This window comes from Calonectris borealis, chromosome 4, assembly GCF_964195595.1.
Source record: "Calonectris borealis chromosome 4, bCalBor7.hap1.2, whole genome shotgun sequence".
In the NCBI taxonomy this organism is placed as follows: Eukaryota; Metazoa; Chordata; class Aves; order Procellariiformes; family Procellariidae; genus Calonectris; species Calonectris borealis.
Genome location: NC_134315.1, coordinates 31,228,026 through 31,246,607, shown reverse-complemented (window position 1 = coordinate 31,246,607; position 18,582 = coordinate 31,228,026). Strand labels below are relative to the sequence as shown.

The following is an 18,582-nucleotide window of genomic DNA, read 5'->3' as shown; positions in this document are numbered from 1 at the left end:
AGTCCTTACAGAGCAGCTCTGAGGACAGCAAGTCCTGGGTCAGAGAGAGTTGTGCATGGCACCCGTTCTCCCCCGCTGAACTGCCGGGTGCAGTAAGCATGGGGAGGGCACTCCTACTTGGAGCAACAGCACGGTGCTCTTCAGGCTGGACTTTAGGCCTACCCTCTTTTATTTAGATATAGAGAGGGTAAGCGGCTTAAAAATACAATCAGTACAAGTCTGGCATTACTCTCACTGTTCCCAGAGAAAGGACAATGCATGGTGAACAGGGGAGGTGTCCCACCATTTCAGGTCAGAGCACGCACCAAAACAGTCACAAGCAAACGCTGTGATGTGAAGGCACGGGCTCAGGAGTGCGTGGCATGGCAGTGAGGTGACCGCAGTGAAGGAGTGACTACTCGTGTGATACTCCTTGAAACAGAGGAGAGGCCATGGTAAGACCTTCTTCAGTGTGTGGTGGGATGCCAGCTGCACAAAACAGGGAGTTTACTTACTGCCTCTAAGGATGGTCCAGTGCTGCTGAGACCAGAGCTGAAAGTGTCGGTGCAGTGAGACAGAGAGACACAGCAATCTCGAGATTAAGGCAGTTAATTTCTGCCTGAAAAAGAAGATTCTAATGGTGTGCATGTGAGATGATGAAAATGTTACTTAAATTGAATTTTTCATAGGTGGCTGCTGGCTGTGTGTACTTTGGTTTTAGTGCCTGTCCCAGAAGTCTGATATGCTGAAGTACCTTGCGCTCGCCATTGCAGTCAGTTGCAGCGCCTTGAGCACACCAGGTGCTACACACGTTGAAACGTCATGGGCATCTCAACCTAGAAACCTAGCACTTCCGCTTCACATCTGCCACAGTTTTTCATCTGTTAAAGGCTACCACATACTGAACAGCGGGAAACAGCAGACCACAGAACAGGTCTTTGTTAGGCAGGTCATGTACACCTAATGCAATCAACTAATCGAGGGTCCTGGGACTTTCTTTCTCCTTGTCTTACCTCAAACCCATCAAGCGAGCTAACGAAGCTTGTCACGCCGTGCAGCACAGGGATCTCGGAGCTCAAACAGGATAGCTGGCCCCTGCAGCAGTGCCACAAGGGCTCAAGGGGTGATGTAGGTAAGCCCACCCCTTCAACGTCATTTCCAAGGTTTCCAGCATGGTGTTGCACAGCATTAACTCTGATTACCTGGCTGCTACTCTGAAACAGCCATCTGAAAAAAAACAGGTTACCAAATTCACCTGTAGAGTGAGCTAGCACAAGAAGGCACAGCTTCACTGAAACCAGTGGGTTTCCTCTTCTTCTGCCAGTATTAAATTTGGCCAATTTTCTCAGCTTCAGAACGGTTAGACAGAAGCAATGAGTCAACAGTCCCACTAAATCCAATTTCTCTGTGTCAGACACATATGCAAGAACAGTAACTAGGTAAAAAAAACACACGTAAGCATACTAGTATGAAAGCAAACTATTACTCAGGGGAATTCTGTGTTATTCTGTAGAATTCTGTTATTCGGGAAACGAAACCTGTTACAAGTAGTTCATGACAGAAATACTGTCACACTTTTCCAGTGTATCAGTAAAAGATGCTGCTTTTTCCTTTACAGCAAAGACAGTGTCATGGACTGTCTCACAACTACACTGCTTCTACCCTGGTTTTACATGGAGCAGTAAGCACATCACTGAGAAATACACCACGAGGATCTTTATGAGTAATGGAGATTAAGCGGCAATGTAGTCTTTCAGAAAATAAGCTGATCAGTATATATACTGTAACAAGACAGGAAAAAAGAACTGCAGGTTTCAGAGGAAAAATGATCTAATATGAGAAAGGGGCTATTGTAATTAAGATATACGGAATAAAATACTAGGAAAGGGAAGGGGAATGTAGAATTCTCTTCACACTCATGAAAAGCAGATTCAGCCCCAAACAGTTTCTTGACTGTTTGAGGCTGAACCCCATAACTAACATTATCTATAGATTAAATACCACTGTGAGTACATGGTCCACTAGTCCACTCTGTCAAATAAAAAAGACCTGCTCTCCCTTTTTAAAATGTCACCCTGCTGCTGCTAAATCCCATGTCAGCGCTGCCTTCCCCTGTTGTCACCACAGCTGATGGCCTACCCGTTGCTAAGGCCGTTACGCTCGCACTGGCATTTTCCAGCCTTTGCTTTAGCTTTTCGTTATGACAAATACCAAAGCTGCAGAGAGGGAACAAGAGCCCCATTCATTTTTAGGGTTTTCTGGTTAGCTTTCACATATATAGTCCTAAAAGGGGCCGTTCCTCTGCAATTTATTTGTCTGCTCTGCACTCCATGCCAACAATCGTCTTGGTGTGGTGCTTGCCATGGAGGGCTGAAAGGCTACCGGGGGTAGGGCAGACTCAGGCATCGACAGCACCAAGGGACACGTGAACATTTGGCACCAGCTTTCATGTCAACCGGCCGGCCTGGGTGAGGGGCCTTTTCCCTCACATCCCCCTGAACTAAGCTCGAGGCCCCCCAACTAAGCTAACAGTAGGCCCCCAAACCTCCTGGTTGTTTTCATGGATGCCCAAAAAGGGGCTAAAACGAGGGGAAAGAAAACACCCGGCTCAAACAAACCAAAAAAAAAAACCGCAAAGCACCGCTAAGGCTCATAGCGAGGCACGGCCCTGAGGAGAGTAACGCTCACGCACGCCCCCGCCGCCCAACCGCCGCCCAACCGCCTCTCCCGCCTCGGGTTGAGGCGGGCGCGCGCCCCGCCCCGCCCCGCGCGGCGGGTGGGCGGGGCAGGGGCGGGGCGGGCCCCGCGGCCGGATGTTGTTGTTGTTGTTCCTGCCCCGCCCCTCGCCCCCTCCCCCCGCGGAGGGTGACGGGCGCTTCCTCGCCCGGAGCCGCCGCCACCGCTTCAGCCGCCGCCGCTGCTGTCGCCGCCCGCCCCGGCACCGGGGCGTCCGCACCGGGGCGTCCCCGCCGGTCCGCTCCCGCCGGCCTCCGCGGCCGGCCCCGTCGTGTCGCCCCGGCTCCTCTCTCTCAGCGGACGCCCGGGCCCGGCCATGGCGGACTTTGACGAGATCTACGAGGAGGAGGAGGACGAGGAGCGGGCGCTGGAGGAGCAGCTCCTCAAGTACTCCCCCGACCCGGTGGTGGTGCGCGGCTCCGGCCATGTCACCGTGTAAGGGCCGCGCCAGGGCCTGCGCGGCCGGGGCGGGAGGTGGAGGCCCCGGGCGGCGGGACGGGGGCGGCTGCGTGCCGTGCCGGGCCGGGGGGCGGCGGTGGCCGGTGGCGCCGAGCCGGAGATTACAACTTGGGGCAAGTCGGGGAGGTGGGCGGGGGAAGCACCGGGCCGGTACTGCTTCCCTCCGCCCGTTCCCCCGGCGTCCGTGGGACTGCGAGAGGGCTCTCCTCGGCCCCGCCGGGCAGCCGGGTGCCGCCTGCGACTCGCAAGCGGGTGCAAACCTCTAACGAGGCGCTGAGGAAACAAGGCTGACTTGGGCTGTGAGTGGCAGAGGAATGTGAAGTATTTGTCCAAAGTGATGAGCTGTCAGGAAGTAAGGTGCCTGGTGCCTGTCTTCCTGCCTGTAACAGGTATGTGCCAGCACATGACCGGCTGGACTATTGCTTAGGGTTGTTTGTGTATCTGTTACCCACTCCCGTGTAACATGTGGCCGCTAGTACAGCTCTGAGGACTTACAGGAAAGAAAAGGCGCCCGTGAGTCAGATAGGTACACGTAAAATCATGTTAAGTTGTGATTGATATGTGTTGTTTCACTGTATTTAACATGGGCGTGACTGGGAGTTTTGTTTTGTGAATGTTTGGTGTCTCTGAGGATCTAGCAGCAAGTGACTGTGAGTTAGTGTAGTACTTCTCAGTAATGTAGCAGATGAGGGTATCTTTCCCTTAGTTCTGCCAGGCTCACTCTACTGAAGTGTCGTTGTTGTCAGTTATGATGTACAGTTTCAGAGGCTGAAATATCAACCTGGAGACAAAACACAGCAGTGCAAACTTCTTCTTTAGTATTCACTGTTCAGCAGGACTAGGCTTGCAATAGAAGCAGAAGAGTTGAAGGTATTGTGGTCTATTGCTCTGAGTCCCATGAACTCTACTGATTTTCAGAAACTGACCTGTCCAGAAATCCAGGGTTAAATTTAGGGTAGTTTTGTGGCACTTTGCTACATGACTGTTTCAATATTTGGTTGACATTAAGTAATACTAACAGCCGGGCAGTGCAGTGTGCTGCCTGGTAAAAACAGGAAGTAAGACCTGATAGACTGAGAGAGGTTTGGAGGGTTGGAAGGATGTGGATAGGCAGGAGGCTGAGGAGGCCCCGTAAAGGAACAGAAGCGTGTAGCCAAAGTGTTCAGTGTATGACTCTGTTTGTTGTGAACAGAAGTTGCTAGCATCCAATGACTTCTCTGAAAATAAGCTGGTAGCCCTAGCCCGTTTCTGGTAAGTAGATAGTTTTCATATTAGCAAATGCAAAAGGATAAAGAACTGAAATGGAGGCAAACACTGGTTTCTTCTCCAATACTGTGTGAGACAAGGTCAAGGCCCGTTAGTGGAATTGTGAGGAAGCTTACGTAGTGTGTCTGTGACTAGTAAGGGCGTTGTGGTTGAAGAAGGGTGGTTGCCTCATTAATTGTTCATTAATGACCAGTAGCTCATTATTACTTTGAGATTTTCCTTAAAATATTTGTTCTTTAGGTTTTGGTTGAGCAATGAAATATGAACATGTACCTCCAAAATTAGGCAATTGATCTTCATCTGCTTTCTTTATAGCGCCAGGTGTGAACAGTTCACTAAATACCATCAGCCACTTTTACCTTTGTACAGTCCTCGCTGGCCAGTGACAACTTTTTTTGTCATTAATCAAGAAGCTTATTATTAAAAATTAGATCATTGTCGGAACATTTACCTGATGGATTTAAGGAATAGGTCAAGTCCTATGTATATAATGAATTAGTCTTGCCTGGTATAAAAGCATGTACGCGTTTTGAAGGTTTGACAAAAATTATCAGCAGTTAAGCAAATACTGGATTGATCTGTCCCTGGCTCTGCGGTTTAAAGAGTTGCTGACTGCTGCTGCCGTGTGTGTATTTAAACAGAAGCTCTCTTTTCATAGTCTATTGTCATATCCTCTCTGATCTTATATAGGAGTCATAATGTTGAGTTTGAAATATGTCATTTCCATGACTACAGATTAATGTCAGAAAGACATTTACTATTACTTGATTTCATCCAACAGACAATGGAAGTGTGTGAGAGTCCTCTCTAAGCTGAGTAGTTAAAAGCAATTAAAGGAAAGCAGGTAAATATTATCCAAATAAAACATACAAAGGCCTTGCCTTTCCAGGGTGTGGGGCTTTTAGTTAGCACTAAGAGTTTTCATCTTAAACTCACTGTTTGGAGCATGCTGCACATGGTTCTACAACTTTTTTTTTAACTTTTTTTTTTAAATACTCAAACTGTTTTAACACCAGCAGAGTTTAGCTAGCTCGGTAGTCAGGAGTAATATTTGACCTGGTTTCTGATAACTTGAGGTGATCTGTTCTAATGGCAAGAAACTTGAAAGCTGAGAAAATATAGAACTTTATTTACAACTGTATTGAAAGTCCAAGATATTTCATACTTGTTTCTAAAATCATATTAGGGTGGAAAGAGAGGTACATAATGAGTTTGAAATCGTGAAGAGAATATTTGTGATAGGTGTCTGATTGTGGTTTTTCAGTGACTCTTTTCCTGTGCTTTCCTGTTTCTCGACCAGTTGAGACATATGTGCCTTATATATAGCAGACTGTATTAGCTAGTAATACTGGATTTATTAGTCTTTTGGAGTGCTGGAATGATGGAGAGCCGTTGTGATGTGCTAGTGAATGCCTTTCTGTGTTATTTGCCATCTTAGTGCATTGTGTGTTGATGCAAGACAACTGTTTGAAGGGGGGAAAAAACCCCACAAAATATGTTTTCACCCACGTCAGTTTCTTTAACATTAACCTTAAGTCTGCTTATATATTTTTGAACCTTACTCTGTATCAAGGACATATGAGTGAAAACAGGGAATTATGGATGGAGAGTGTTAAGATTTTTGGAATATATATTTATTTTGTAAGGGTTGTGAACATGTGGAACTGAAGAGTATGGTTGAGAGCAATGAAAAAATGGTTTAGTGTCCCCATAAGAGAGGGCAAAGAGGAAGAGGATAGCATGTGTCAATTTTATGTGTTAGGAAGATCTGAGCTGCAAGCTGAGAAAAGGTTGCAGGTTGGCTGTGTCCTATTGTAAACTTCTGTAGTTTGAAGCTTCCGCCTCTCACCATTTCTTTCTCCATGTACACAAGGGCAGGAACTCAGCTGAACCTTTAAAGCAGAGTCATGTTCAAGAACCGCTTTTTCAGGTTCCAGGAAGGTTAAAGAAAGTAGTCGTGCATGAGGTGGAGGTGGGCATGGAACTGTTGAAGACATGATGTAGAATGGGAAAGGCACAGAGCAAGCAGAGAAGAGTACGTGTCACTGAAGATGGAGTATTGTACAAAAGAAATCTAGTGCTATAAGAGGACAGCTGTCTGAGGAAATGCATCTCCAAAATACTGATTTCCAGTGTTTAATTTTAAGACACTTTTTGCTGCTTTTTTGTCAGAGCTGTTAATGTCTTTACAGTGAACATGTAGTAGTGTTCTGTGGAGTTTCTAATATTTTAATTTCCAAATTGCAGCATGCAGTCAAAGGTGATAATGCTGAGATCACATAATCACTTACCAAAGCTTTTAATGTATGGAGTCACCCTTTTTTACTGCCTGTGTATGGTGACAAAACTGTAATATGGAAGGCTCAGAATGATGTTGGTAGCTGGTTGGTTGAGTTAGCTTTGATGTTTCAGTTTCGCTGCCCCACCATGTATTAAACTGCCACAAGCCTTGAGTACGGAGTCTGTCTTGTTTGCTTATAACTCCACCAAAGTGTAACTGTATTGGTCAGAAGTTTCTGTGCCTCACTCTGCCTCAGCGTGTTTGTAAATTCAGATACCTCTAGAGCTTTTCCAATAGGGTTGTCTTTGTCAGGTGCAGCTTTTGCGATCTTCATGAATATTTGCTTGTGTTTGATGAAGCTGTCAATATTTGAATACTTCTGCATCATGCACTCACAAAAAAAAGCCTTGTTTCTGCTGATTTCCCAGCCAATCTTCAGCATGAGACTGAGCAGGGCTTTCCCTGCATTTACATCTTTTTGTGACTTAACTGAGAGCAGGGAGGCTTCCTTGTGCCTTTGACTTACCCGCTCACGCCTCAGAGTAACGGGCTTCCTTAGTATTCTGGATAGAAGGACAGCTGAAATCCTGCCTCATCTCTTGGTCAGGGGCTTGGCTTCATTTTGGTTCTTGCAACAAGGGCTGCTTTGGACTGAATTATCCTTGTAGTTGGCCTCTCCCTTATTGCTCAAATTTATATTTAATTCCATTATTCGTAGTAAATCTCTTCTGGATGTTGAAGCATCAAGTACATGAAGACCATTCTTTGAAGAGACAACTCTTTAGACATCCGTCTGATTTGATGAATTAATTATATAGTAAAGTAGTGTTACGTTTTAGTTTTGAGACTTCTGATGGCAGCTGTGTATCTTGAGTTTGGAGTCCTTCTCCAGGCTTGGTTGCTTATGAAATATATACGGATCCAAGGGATTTTTTCAGGCTTTGGTTTCCACTTCAACCTACTGGCAGTTTTAAGTAGCTTAACTGATAGGGCATGACATTCTTTCTGACATTTACGTAACTTTTGCCTCAGCACTTAGTTTCACTCAGGATTTTGGGGAAAGGGTGGATGGTCCTCCTGTCACGGAGTATTCAACAGGATTTTCAATGGTGGAGGTATGTTTCCAGTAGGTGTGGGTTTTCTTTGTTCTGTGTTGAAGTGGTAAGCTTGCCGTATATTTCTCTGGTTAACAATTTTCATTTGTTACTTGACCAGTTTTGAGGGATTTGTAGGAGTTGCAGAGCTACTATTCTAATACAAATACTCAAATATGCTAGGTAACTTATGTGTAAGTAAGGTCTCCGGGGAGACCTTATTGCGATCTTTCAATATATAAAGGAGGCTTTTAAGAAAGATGGAGAAAGACTTTTTACCTACCAGGGCCTGTAGTGACAGGACAAGGTGCAATGGTTTTAAACAGAAAGAGCGTAGATTTAGGTTGGATATAAGGAAGACATTTTTTACGATGAGGGCGCTGAGACACTGGAACAGGTTGCCCAGAGAAGTTGTGGATGCCCCATTATTGGAAGCACTCAAGGTCCGGTTGGATGGGGCTTTGAGCAACCTGATTTAGTGACAGGGGGGTTGGACTAGATGATCTTTGACGGTCCCTTCTAACACAAATCGTTCTATGTTCCTATGATTCTACTGCCTGCAGTCAATGATAGGGAGATGACTTGTTTACTTTTTCTTAAGACCATATGTAAAAATCACCTACAGTGTCAAATTCATAAACTGTCTAGCCCAGCGTGCTGTTGCAAACTGTGCAACAGGCATTGCTATTTACGGGTTGTGTGCAAGTCTAGCTGTTCCTGGTGTCCATTATCCTTGTACTCTCTGACATCTGCAGTTGTGTGAGGTGATGTATACTTCAACATCATCTTTCCTTTAGTGTCTGTCGGGGAACTTGTGTAATCTCTCTTCAAATCTGTTGGCACAGTTTGCATCACTAATCTCAAGAGGAAACAAGCCCAGAAGTTTGCTACTTGCAGCTTAAAAAAGCACTTTCTTTTATCTGTTTTAAACCAATCTCCAACTAGTTTCAGTGAGTGCCCTCTGTTGTGGGATTTGGTGATTAACAGTTAATCATTCACCTCATCCACTGCCTTCCTGAATCTTTGCACTTTGATCATATACCCTCCTCAGCCTTCTCTTTTCCAAGTTAGTGGCAGCCTTGTTAGTCTCCTAGGGCAGCTGTTTTATTCCCTTAATTATATTAGTCTTCCTTCTCTGCTTTCTCTTAACTCCACCAAGTCCTCCTGAAATGTGGATGCCAGAACCGCACCCAGTACTGAATATGTGGGTATATGAGGGTTTTATGGAGAGTCAAAACGATGACCTCTGTGTTGTTCTTAATCACCTTCCTAGTGGTGCCCAGTATTTTATTGCTATTTCTGGCGGCTGCTGCTGCTTGCATTGAGCTGATGTTTAAGACAATCGTGAGTGGTGATGAAAGGTCTCTCTCATGAGCTGTAGCTGCTACAATTTAGTTGAATGTCACATAAGCATAGTTTAGCTTTCCCAAGATTTACCACCTTTTATTTATCTATGCAGAAGCTCATATGTCACCTTTTGTTCACTGGGTTTTGTGAGACCCTTCCACAGTAGCTCACCATTGGTACAGCACTTAACTGCCCATTTGATTTCTTGGACAAAGTTCTCCGTTGGCATGCAGATCATTCAGTTCAGTAAGGAAAAAAAACCAAAACCAAACCCCTGAGAAACACCTAGCTGCTCAATACTGTCAAAGCGAATTATGTCTTTAAAATCTTCAACTATCAAGGCTCAGGTAAGCTTTTCTGCATACAACTGAGCAATGTGTGTTACGTCTTGCTGCCAATATTCAAGTCTTGAGCAGTTTAATTTCTGATTTGTGTTGTTTGCAGTATCTGATAGTAAAACTGCTTTGATTTATATTCAGAAGATTTTTAATTACAACTTAAATTTTACACTGACTGCTGTTTACCAAATAACTAACCAGTCATACAGTTTTATTAATGACTTTGTTAGACTGTATAGCCCCTATTAGAAGTTATTGCCCAGACCACATGCTAGAAAATATTCAGATTTTCTTTGAGGTTCGTCCATTCATGAACCCAGCCAGCCAACTGTAAGATAGAAGACAATTTTTTTTTTTACAGACAATGTGAAACTCTTCTAATCTTTAGATCTTCTGAAACCCAGAATAGTCAGTAACTCTATCTCATTTCTAACTGCTTCATAGCTTTACATTCGTAATTGGTATGTTTCTTTCAAATTAGTTATCATTTTTGTTAGATAGTATTAGGTATCATATTTTGTTAGGTAGTATTTTGTGTTCTGAAACTTATTAGTGACTTTTTTTCTGAATAAACAAGTGGTATTGATTCCATTTTAATGCTTAGAACAGTTATTTAGCACGGCCTGAGTGGAATAGCACTGGATGAGCTTTTCTTCAAGATACATCTGTACTGGTGGAGGAAGGGAATAATTCAAACTGTGGCCTTAACTTAACTTCCCCTCTCCCCTTAAGTACTTCTCTTCACTTTTCGTGCTTGCCACTATTGCTTATAAAGATTTTGCTGAGTTTGGGGAAGAGTCAATACTATCAACAGAACTTTAAGAAGAGACTATAGGCAAGATAGATTTCAAACTGTGTACAATGGTGTTCTTTTGTCTGTTAAGATAATTTTAGGAATTACTTTTAATAACAACTATTTTTTCCTGAAATTAATGCTGTTGTGATACGAACCCTGAGAGTATTATGAGGTGCTTGTAACTTGTGGCATGGATTGGGGTTATTTATAATTTTGGTATGATCTTTATTTTGTTTTGACAGGTTTGGACTAAGCAACAAATTTGAAGCAGAATTTCCATCATCTTTAACTGGAAAGGTGAGTATCTGTGAATAGGAATTTAGAATTAGAGTTAAGATTTTATTACAAAAACAAGAGTTCCAGGTGTAGACCATTGTAAAAGTAATAAATCACACTGCTGTTTTTTGTTTGGTTCCCCCCCCCCTGCCCCTTGTAGGTTGCACCTGAAGAATTTAAAGCCAGCATCAGTAGAGTTAACAGTTGTCTTAAGAAGAATCTTCCAGTTAATGTACGATGGCTACTATGTGGATGCCTTTGCTGCTGCTGCACTTTAGGCTGTAGTATGTGGCCAGTTATCTGCCTCAGTAAAAGAGTAAGTTGAACTATTCATATAATTTTTGGTAGTTAGAATTGAGAATTGTACTGGGTTTGTTCTCATTTTGGGTTTTTTTTTTTACCCTCCCCCACCTTTAAAAACTGTGTGCTAGAACTTACTTAAATCAGTTTGATTTCATACATTTTGGTATCAGTTGTCTCTCATACTAGTTAAAGTTACAACAGACACCAGTCAGAACTTTGAGCTTATAACTCAACGAGTGGTAGTATAGTTGGATGTCTTTGCTAGAACCATGTATCGTACAGCACTTATTATTATTGAAGTAACTTTCAACATACCTTTTTTAATAGCTGCATCTTCTCTGTGATACATTGTTTGGGATTATCAGAATTTGGCAGTGATTGAGTCGCAGTTTGTTTTGAGGAGGTTCTGATTGTGCTGTGGCCCAAATAGCCATACGTTTTTGTTTAAAAAGGCAATTTTTAAAAAGATAATAATTGACTTTTCTTTCTGGATTTTATTTCCAGGCTGTAGATGAGTAAGATTTTTTTTTAAACATTAAGAACTAGGAAGTAGTGTTTTGTCTGTGTATACTTGGCATTTAGTGTATTGTTCACAACCGAAGCTCATTGTGTGTGCCTGTTTTTCACTTCCTTTCCCTCTGCAGTTAATTAGGCTACCCTCCATCTCTTCTGTTTTCATGTGCGTAAAAATTGTCTTTGGCCAGTCCTATTTCACTACTTTGCAAGAAGTCTCTGTGCCTCCCCATCCTCTCCTCACTATTAGTACTGCTCATCTTTCCATTTCATGGCAAGGCTTGTGTATGTTCTGGCTTGTGTAATACCTCTTAATGCTACAAATCGTGTGCAATTCAGTACGCTGAACATCATCATGATTTTCTTTATCAAAGTCCTCATTTTACAGGGTCAGTAAATCAAGGCATTCTAAAAAAAATATTTGTAGGATCAACAGTGATCATAAAAAAACCTGTACGCATTTTTGTATCATCTAACTTTCTGTGTTAAGATCTTAATGCTTAGTCCCTTTGAGAGATTAGTTAAGGCTAGTTTTAATTGTATACAAAATAAGGTAGAAAAGCCTCCTGGTAATGTTGGAGTCTGTGGAGAAAAAACAATAAAATGTTGGCATCAGTGTGAATTATATCAAACACTAGGTTTTCTGTCTTCAAGCTGTCACAGACGAGTAAGTCTCCTGTAGCATGATTGTATATCCATATCCTGAAAGTCTGTTACAAGAAGTTAGAATTTGCTGATTGCTTCAACAGATAAGTTAGGGGCTTAACTAGCTTGCAGAGAAGACTACCTTTACCATTCTAGGCCTAGCTCTGTTCGTTACAAACAAGGGAAGCTTGCATTGCTACTGTCCATGTTTAACTTCTAAAAGAGAAAGCTTCTGGTGCTCTTTAGTTTGACCCATTTTTCTCACATAATGTGCTGTTGTAGCAGGAAATGATAGCAGGATGTAACATGCTAGGGGCTGATGCCACAATCCTTCATCACCAGAAGTCACAAATAATCAACTTTTTATACATTGTTAAACAAAGTCAGAAAAAAGTCGGGGGCTTGTAGCATTTGGGGCCAGAAAACAGAGTTTGAAGCTCAGGAAGGAGGTTCTGTGTGGGAACCCGGTGAAGCAACGGTTAGAGAATAGGGATAGGAGTTAAGGTAAGCTCCCTTCCAAAAGGATAAATCTGGGGGGGGGGGGGGGGGGGGGGGAAATCAACCATGGCTACTGTGTTCGGAGGAGGCTGGAAAGAGGTTAGTGGTGAAATTGTTGCTGTAATATACAGACTGCATAAAGACAGAAGAGTCTCAGAAGGAGAATGAACAACAAGAGCAAGGACAGAAACTTGGGGTTGAAGTTGCAGAAGTCATCCTAGAGGTATGGCCCAGACTGCCAGTAAATGTTGCGTTTTTCCTGTTAAAGCTAGTACCAGGAGACATTTAAGGACCTTTGCAGCTTTTCCTGCACTTAAGATTGGGTGACTCAGGCTCAAACTTGGACGTCCAGCATTAGTGACATTGAGGTCAGGACTCAGCTGCCTAAACACAGTATCTTCTGCTACTGTGGATGGCACAGTGGCGCTAGACACTGATGGCACTGAATACCTGAAACCTGGCAGTTTGATTATTCCTCCACAATGAAAATCATTTAAGTCAATCTGGAGACTTCAGATCTTGTGACAACATCATTTGTCCGTGTCAGCAGCTCAGCAAATGGAAGTCTGCTTAGAAGGTTGTTCTGTCAGACAGAGAACACAGAACTTGGTGTCAGTTAGGCATCTGTAGAGTATAATATTGAGTAGAATTAATTAACTTGTGTTCTTAAAGACAAACTGAAAGGGTCAAGAATGCTTTCCCAAACTATAACTCTTAATCCTGAACCTGGCCGGGAAAGACTTTTTTTCTGATAGAGGAGGTAAGGAGGAAAGCTGTGGAATATTTTCAAGGACATATTTGCAAATTCTAATATAGGAAGCAAGCAGAAGAATTTGTAATGATTCTTGTCCGGGCTACTACTCACAGAAAAGCAGTGAAAAGTTACTGCCACTTGAGTTGCTTGAATAGGTATGGGCGGATTCAACTTTATTTCTTGGTAGACCCAGATCAGGAAAGGATTTAAATCCCTCTTACCTGGAATTACAGGTTTTGTATCCTTTAAAATCTCTGTATTGAATTGCATCCACAGGCTTGTAAGATTTTTCTTTTATGCAGGACTTTCTGTCAGTTTATGTCAAAGTGCTATGACAAGTGCAGGAAACTAGTTGTATGTATTTTCCTAGAAGTGGGGAAAGTGAGGGACAGTGCACGATGTGAATTACCTGGAGCCGCTCAGCAAATTGACAGCAGTTGTAAATACAACCTGGTTCATCTAGGTTCCAATCTGTAATTTGCTCAGTAGATTCCACTACAACTGTGTCAACAAGCAACTTCATATTCTACCACTAAAAAAAAATTTAAATCTATAGACTATTTTGGTTTGCTGCTTGTGCCACAGTTTTGCTGATACATAGCAGGCTAATGTATTCAGTGTGAAGTAATCACTTACATCTGAACTCTTGTATTGCTCGTCTCTGACATTACTGTGTCTTGGAAGAGGATTGTAGTCATCAAATGATCTTCCATGCTTTGACTTCTTCAGATCTCCTTTCACTGGCCAGACTCCAGGTATAGTTGCAACAGCCAGGACTCACTTCTTGAGGAAACAGAGATCCAGGATGACATGTGCCTGTTTCTTCCCTTCAGCTTTTAGGTACAATGGATTCTTTCCCATGGACACTCATAATGTAAAACAATTATAACAAACTAACAATAAATAGCAGTACTTTATAAATATAATAAATAAAAGTATTTTACAGTACCTGCATTTGTCTAAGAAGTATTGCACAGAGAGCTTTGCTAATTCAGCCCTGTCCTAAGTGGTTCCTAGTGAAAGGACAGTTACTTGGAACTGGCCTGTGTTACATCCTTTGCTGCAGTGATCACAAAAGACTCCCAAGACCATATAATTAGAGAGTTTGATTTCTGAAAGCAGGATGGGAGCGTTCCCATGTAGAACATGTTTTAATTGCACAACAAAAATATACCAGCCTTCATCTTTGCCCTTTCCTACTGAAATAGAAGACTAACAAATTTGTTTTGTTGAATTGCATATACAGTGAGCTAACAAGTGGGAGTGTTTCTCAAGTTAAGGAGTTTATTAAATGAAACAACAGTTTCAACTATACAATTGCGTACTTTTAATACAGAAGAATAATTTTTCTCAGAATGACCAATTAAGAAGTGCCTGCTTTAATGAGGCTGAATCAATCTACCATGCTCTTAAATTGCTGGTATACTTTGCAGCTCTTTCTCAGAGAAACCTTTTTTTTAAGGTTCATGTAGACAAAATAAAAGCTGCAGCTTCAGAGTTTGTGAAGTTACAATAATTCTCTTAATCTTTCTCTGTATTCTGTATTTTTACTACCTTTCGTTGGCTTTTTTAATTCTAACATGGGAATGTTATCACAAATGTAAATATGATTTTTGAAATTACAGACAATTATTGAAAGTTTGTGTATAATAGGAATATATGTTTATTTTTGTGCAGTGAAAAATAAGTTATGTGTTTGTCTCCTTAAATCAGCAGGTGCTTCAAACTAGGAATTTATTAAGTCACAGACATTTGTAAGCTTAATTGTTAATTATATCACTTTAATGCATTTCCATGCAATGAAAGCTTTCCCTTCACTGTATTTTTCTTTTCAGTGCTTTGTTCAGTGCTAGTTTTGGAAGTCTTTGTACAGTATTGTTTCCTTCCTTTCTTTTGCATTGAGGTATTTGAGAAAAAGCCTGCTACTCTTCACCAGTAGAATAAATGTTTAATTTGATTCAATATCTTATTGCCTCTCTCCTTTTATGTGGTCTTGACTCGATTTTAATGAATAAAAGCTGCAAGAAAATTACAGGAAATACAGTCCCTCGTTTGCAGATCTAGATCGTCAATGATCTTCAGCAGTTTTACTCATAGATTGTACCATCCTTTCTGGGACAAGTTCCAGATTGCACAAATGAACATTAAGTCTTTAAGTTATTGTTCTTCAAATAAAAAGAATGACATAGTGAATTATAATTCAAAAAGCACTACAGGCTGAGGTGCCCATTTGAAGCCACTTTTTCAAACGAATTGACACTTATTTTCAGTGTTAACTAAATGCTGTATTTCCCGATGTGTAAATAGGATAAATAATTTCAACAGAAATGGTAACAATGAAAGCTGCGATAGAATTGCAGTACCGCTAGATTTCTTAAAAGCTGGTATTGTACATGTAAATTGCATGTTTCAGAAGGTTCATGGGCAATCTCTTAAAATGAATAGAATGAGATATTTAATAGCGATCTGTACTAATACTTTCAAGAGCTACTTGTTTGTTTGTGAATTCAAACAAAGCTGATGAATGCTGCTTAAGCCTCATCATTAGTTGTCAGTTACGTAGCAGTTTACATCTTCAGAGTGTTGTATAAACATAAGCTAATTACAACTTCCAAAGTATTGATTAAATTAAATATGTGGCGGAGGAGTTGGAATGAATTTTCTTAAATATGGTAGTCTTGCTTGTCAGTGGATGATACTGATGCTAAAATACATTAGCTCAGTTTATCGAAGCTATCAATACATTACATTTATTTTCAAAACTGAAGAAAATATATATTTTTCTCTCTGCCTGTCTGCCAGGGACTTGGCACTGGAGATACTCTAATACCATAATGCTTTTCCAAGCAGTTCCTCAAGGCAATTACATAAGACAGAGGTGCCTTGTTTTTGAAGTCTCTGTTGTGACAATTTACATTGTAATTCAGTTTGGAAGAATTTTTAAAATTGTAATGAATTTATTATGTTTATTCTAACACATATGATTTCTATAATGGCTCTAGTCAGCTTAGTAAAACTTTTTAAAGTACAGCTTGTATGTATCAAATAGGCATTCTTGACCATTGTCTTCAAATATATTCAGAGGTCTTTAAAATAATCTCTTTTTTAGTATTAGCTAAGAAATGAAAACTTTAAAAGAATCAGAAGATTCAGACTTGGTATATTTTTCTTTAAAAATTGTTCACGATAATTTTGGTCAGAAGAGTCACTAAGTCCTCCGCATACTGAACTTACAATGGCAAAGCTTGTAGAACACTATAAATGTGAAATCATCATGTGTATAGCTCTGTGATTATTATTATTATTTTTCTATTTCTGACATCAGATTTTATTTCCTTCGGAGCACCCTGTAAAGGTTTATCAGATTTTCATGTGCTTTCTAAAGGGTAGAGTAGTGAGCTGGTGCATAACGAGGTGTGGGAGCAGATAGTTCTGCCATGTCTTTTAATTTGCAAAGCTGCTTTGGGGGGGCAGGGCAATAAGATTGGCATAAAGAATGCTTACAAATATAAGTAAATCACAAAATATTAGTTTGTTTCTTTATAGGTCAAATGCAAATCCTTCAGTATATAAAAAAAAGTATTCTAAAGTTAAAATTTCCATTTCATGTATTCTTAATAATAGGTTTTATATTAATCTTAAATGCAGCATATATCTTTGGTTTCTATAGTGAATATTCTAAATGCTATTTAAAATTCAATTGCGTTTGTAATTAGAATGATATTTCTGAACATTCTAATAGTAAGCAAAATAATACATGTAGGATTAACATTTCCATGTTATATTGCCTTTTACATTGTGATGGTTAAGGTATCTAGAGGGAGCCATAGATCATGCAGTGGTGTGGTTTTAATGCTGCTTTTTGTATTGCTTTTCATGTCTAATTTGACATGTTTCTGAAAAAACAAATATGAGCCAGCTGAAATTCACATAGAACTATTTTGAAAGACCATGCTAAAATGGTCTAGCTCGTTGTTAGATTTGGAAATCGGGTTAGGAAAATTCATTTTTAGGATTCTGTCTTTAGCAACTTGTAGATAATGCCAACTAGGGAGCATATGCAAACACTGTTGAGGAAAGAATTAGAATGCAAAATTATCTGAAATTCATATGATAAAATAAGTAGAAGCACTTCACTGAACAGTAACTTGTTAGACTGTGTTGCTGCAGAACAAATATAGAACTAGAATGGGCTGCTGGCAAGTGTGAGGTAGTGACACTTCTGTGGCTCTTCTCTTGCTTTTTCTCAAAGTAGTCTTGCTCTGGGAGGTATTCACTTTTTCACTTTATTAAACAAACCAGGATAAAATGTTACTTTCTGAGTAAGTGGAGCACTCAGTAACTCAAGCACTATGTATAAGTAATATGTATAAATAAGGTAACTTGTTATTTAACAAAAAAAAGTAGTTCAAGAAACATGACTGCTGACAAAACAGTTGGGAGGATGTGGGGGGCAGTTCTACAAAAGAAAAGAGTGAATGAGTTGATAAAGTCTTCTGTCATACCAAACATACATGTAAAGTGGAAAGTGACTAGGTACTTTTTATTTTGTTCCCCATAAAAATGATTTTTGCTGAATTTTGGAATAAATCGCTGAATTAGGAACAATAATATTGATGGTGATGGAAAATATTTTTTTAAGTAGCCAGATTTATTTTTTCTAAATTGGTTAACTAGCTACAGGATCAACCTACTTGGGATTCTGTAATTTTCCGGTTCAATCCTAGACAGGCAAGACACTTCAGAGGCTGTCCCTTTCAGAGGGAGCATTCTCTTCAGCATGCACGCTAGCGAAGCATTGGATTTTACAGGGCCTCCTAGAGTTATTTTGTTAGGTTGTGCTGCCTTTCAGTCTTTCTGGCCATGTAGCTTCTCTTCCAGTCTTGGCCCCTGCCCTTAGACACTCCTAACAGCAGGAGTCAACGGCTTCCTACATACTAATGAATTAAACCTCGGAATTGGCGCTTTATAATGTGTACTCTTAGAGAGGTCCCTGGCAGGCTCTGGGTCTGTATTGTGTAACAATTCCTAGGCATTATCAGAATGCTCCAGGCACTATGAGTGGTTCGGAGGTTATGAAAACTTACTGATACAGACGTAAGCTGTTCCCTGCCAGCTGGCTTCAAGTGAATGGGAATGTTTCTGGGCACAGTTTCATTTCCTAACAGAGATGTAACCTGAGATTCTTTAGTTTCTCCACCTGCACTGGCCTTGAACTATGTTCCATAGCGTACTACTGGATATTTTGGAATAAACGATGGAGACCCAAATTAACATCTCTGTAACCTTAAAAGAGA

The 18,582-nt window shown here is 41.0% G+C and overlaps 1 protein-coding gene across 2 annotated transcripts in view; it reads left to right on the top strand.

Annotated features, from left to right (window-relative positions):
* Positions 1 to 2,845: 2,845 nt before the first annotated feature.
* CHIC2 (cysteine rich hydrophobic domain 2) overlaps positions 2,846 to 18,582 on the top strand; it is a 33,928-nt gene continuing 18,191 nt past the window's right edge. The window contains exons 1-4 of one of the 2 annotated variants that reach the window (XM_075149101.1): positions 2,847 to 3,150; positions 10,539 to 10,593; positions 10,733 to 10,888; positions 14,015 to 15,247. In XM_075149101.1, the coding sequence (XP_075005202.1) occupies positions 3,032 to 3,150; positions 10,539 to 10,593; positions 10,733 to 10,888; positions 14,015 to 14,125 (441 nt within the window). In that variant the 5' untranslated portion in view covers positions 2,847 to 3,031 and the 3' untranslated portion in view covers positions 14,126 to 15,247. Of the gene's footprint in view, positions 3,151 to 10,538; positions 10,594 to 10,732; positions 10,889 to 14,014; positions 15,248 to 18,582 lie in introns of those variants that run through there. The other variant, XM_075149100.1, reaches the window with a different exon arrangement.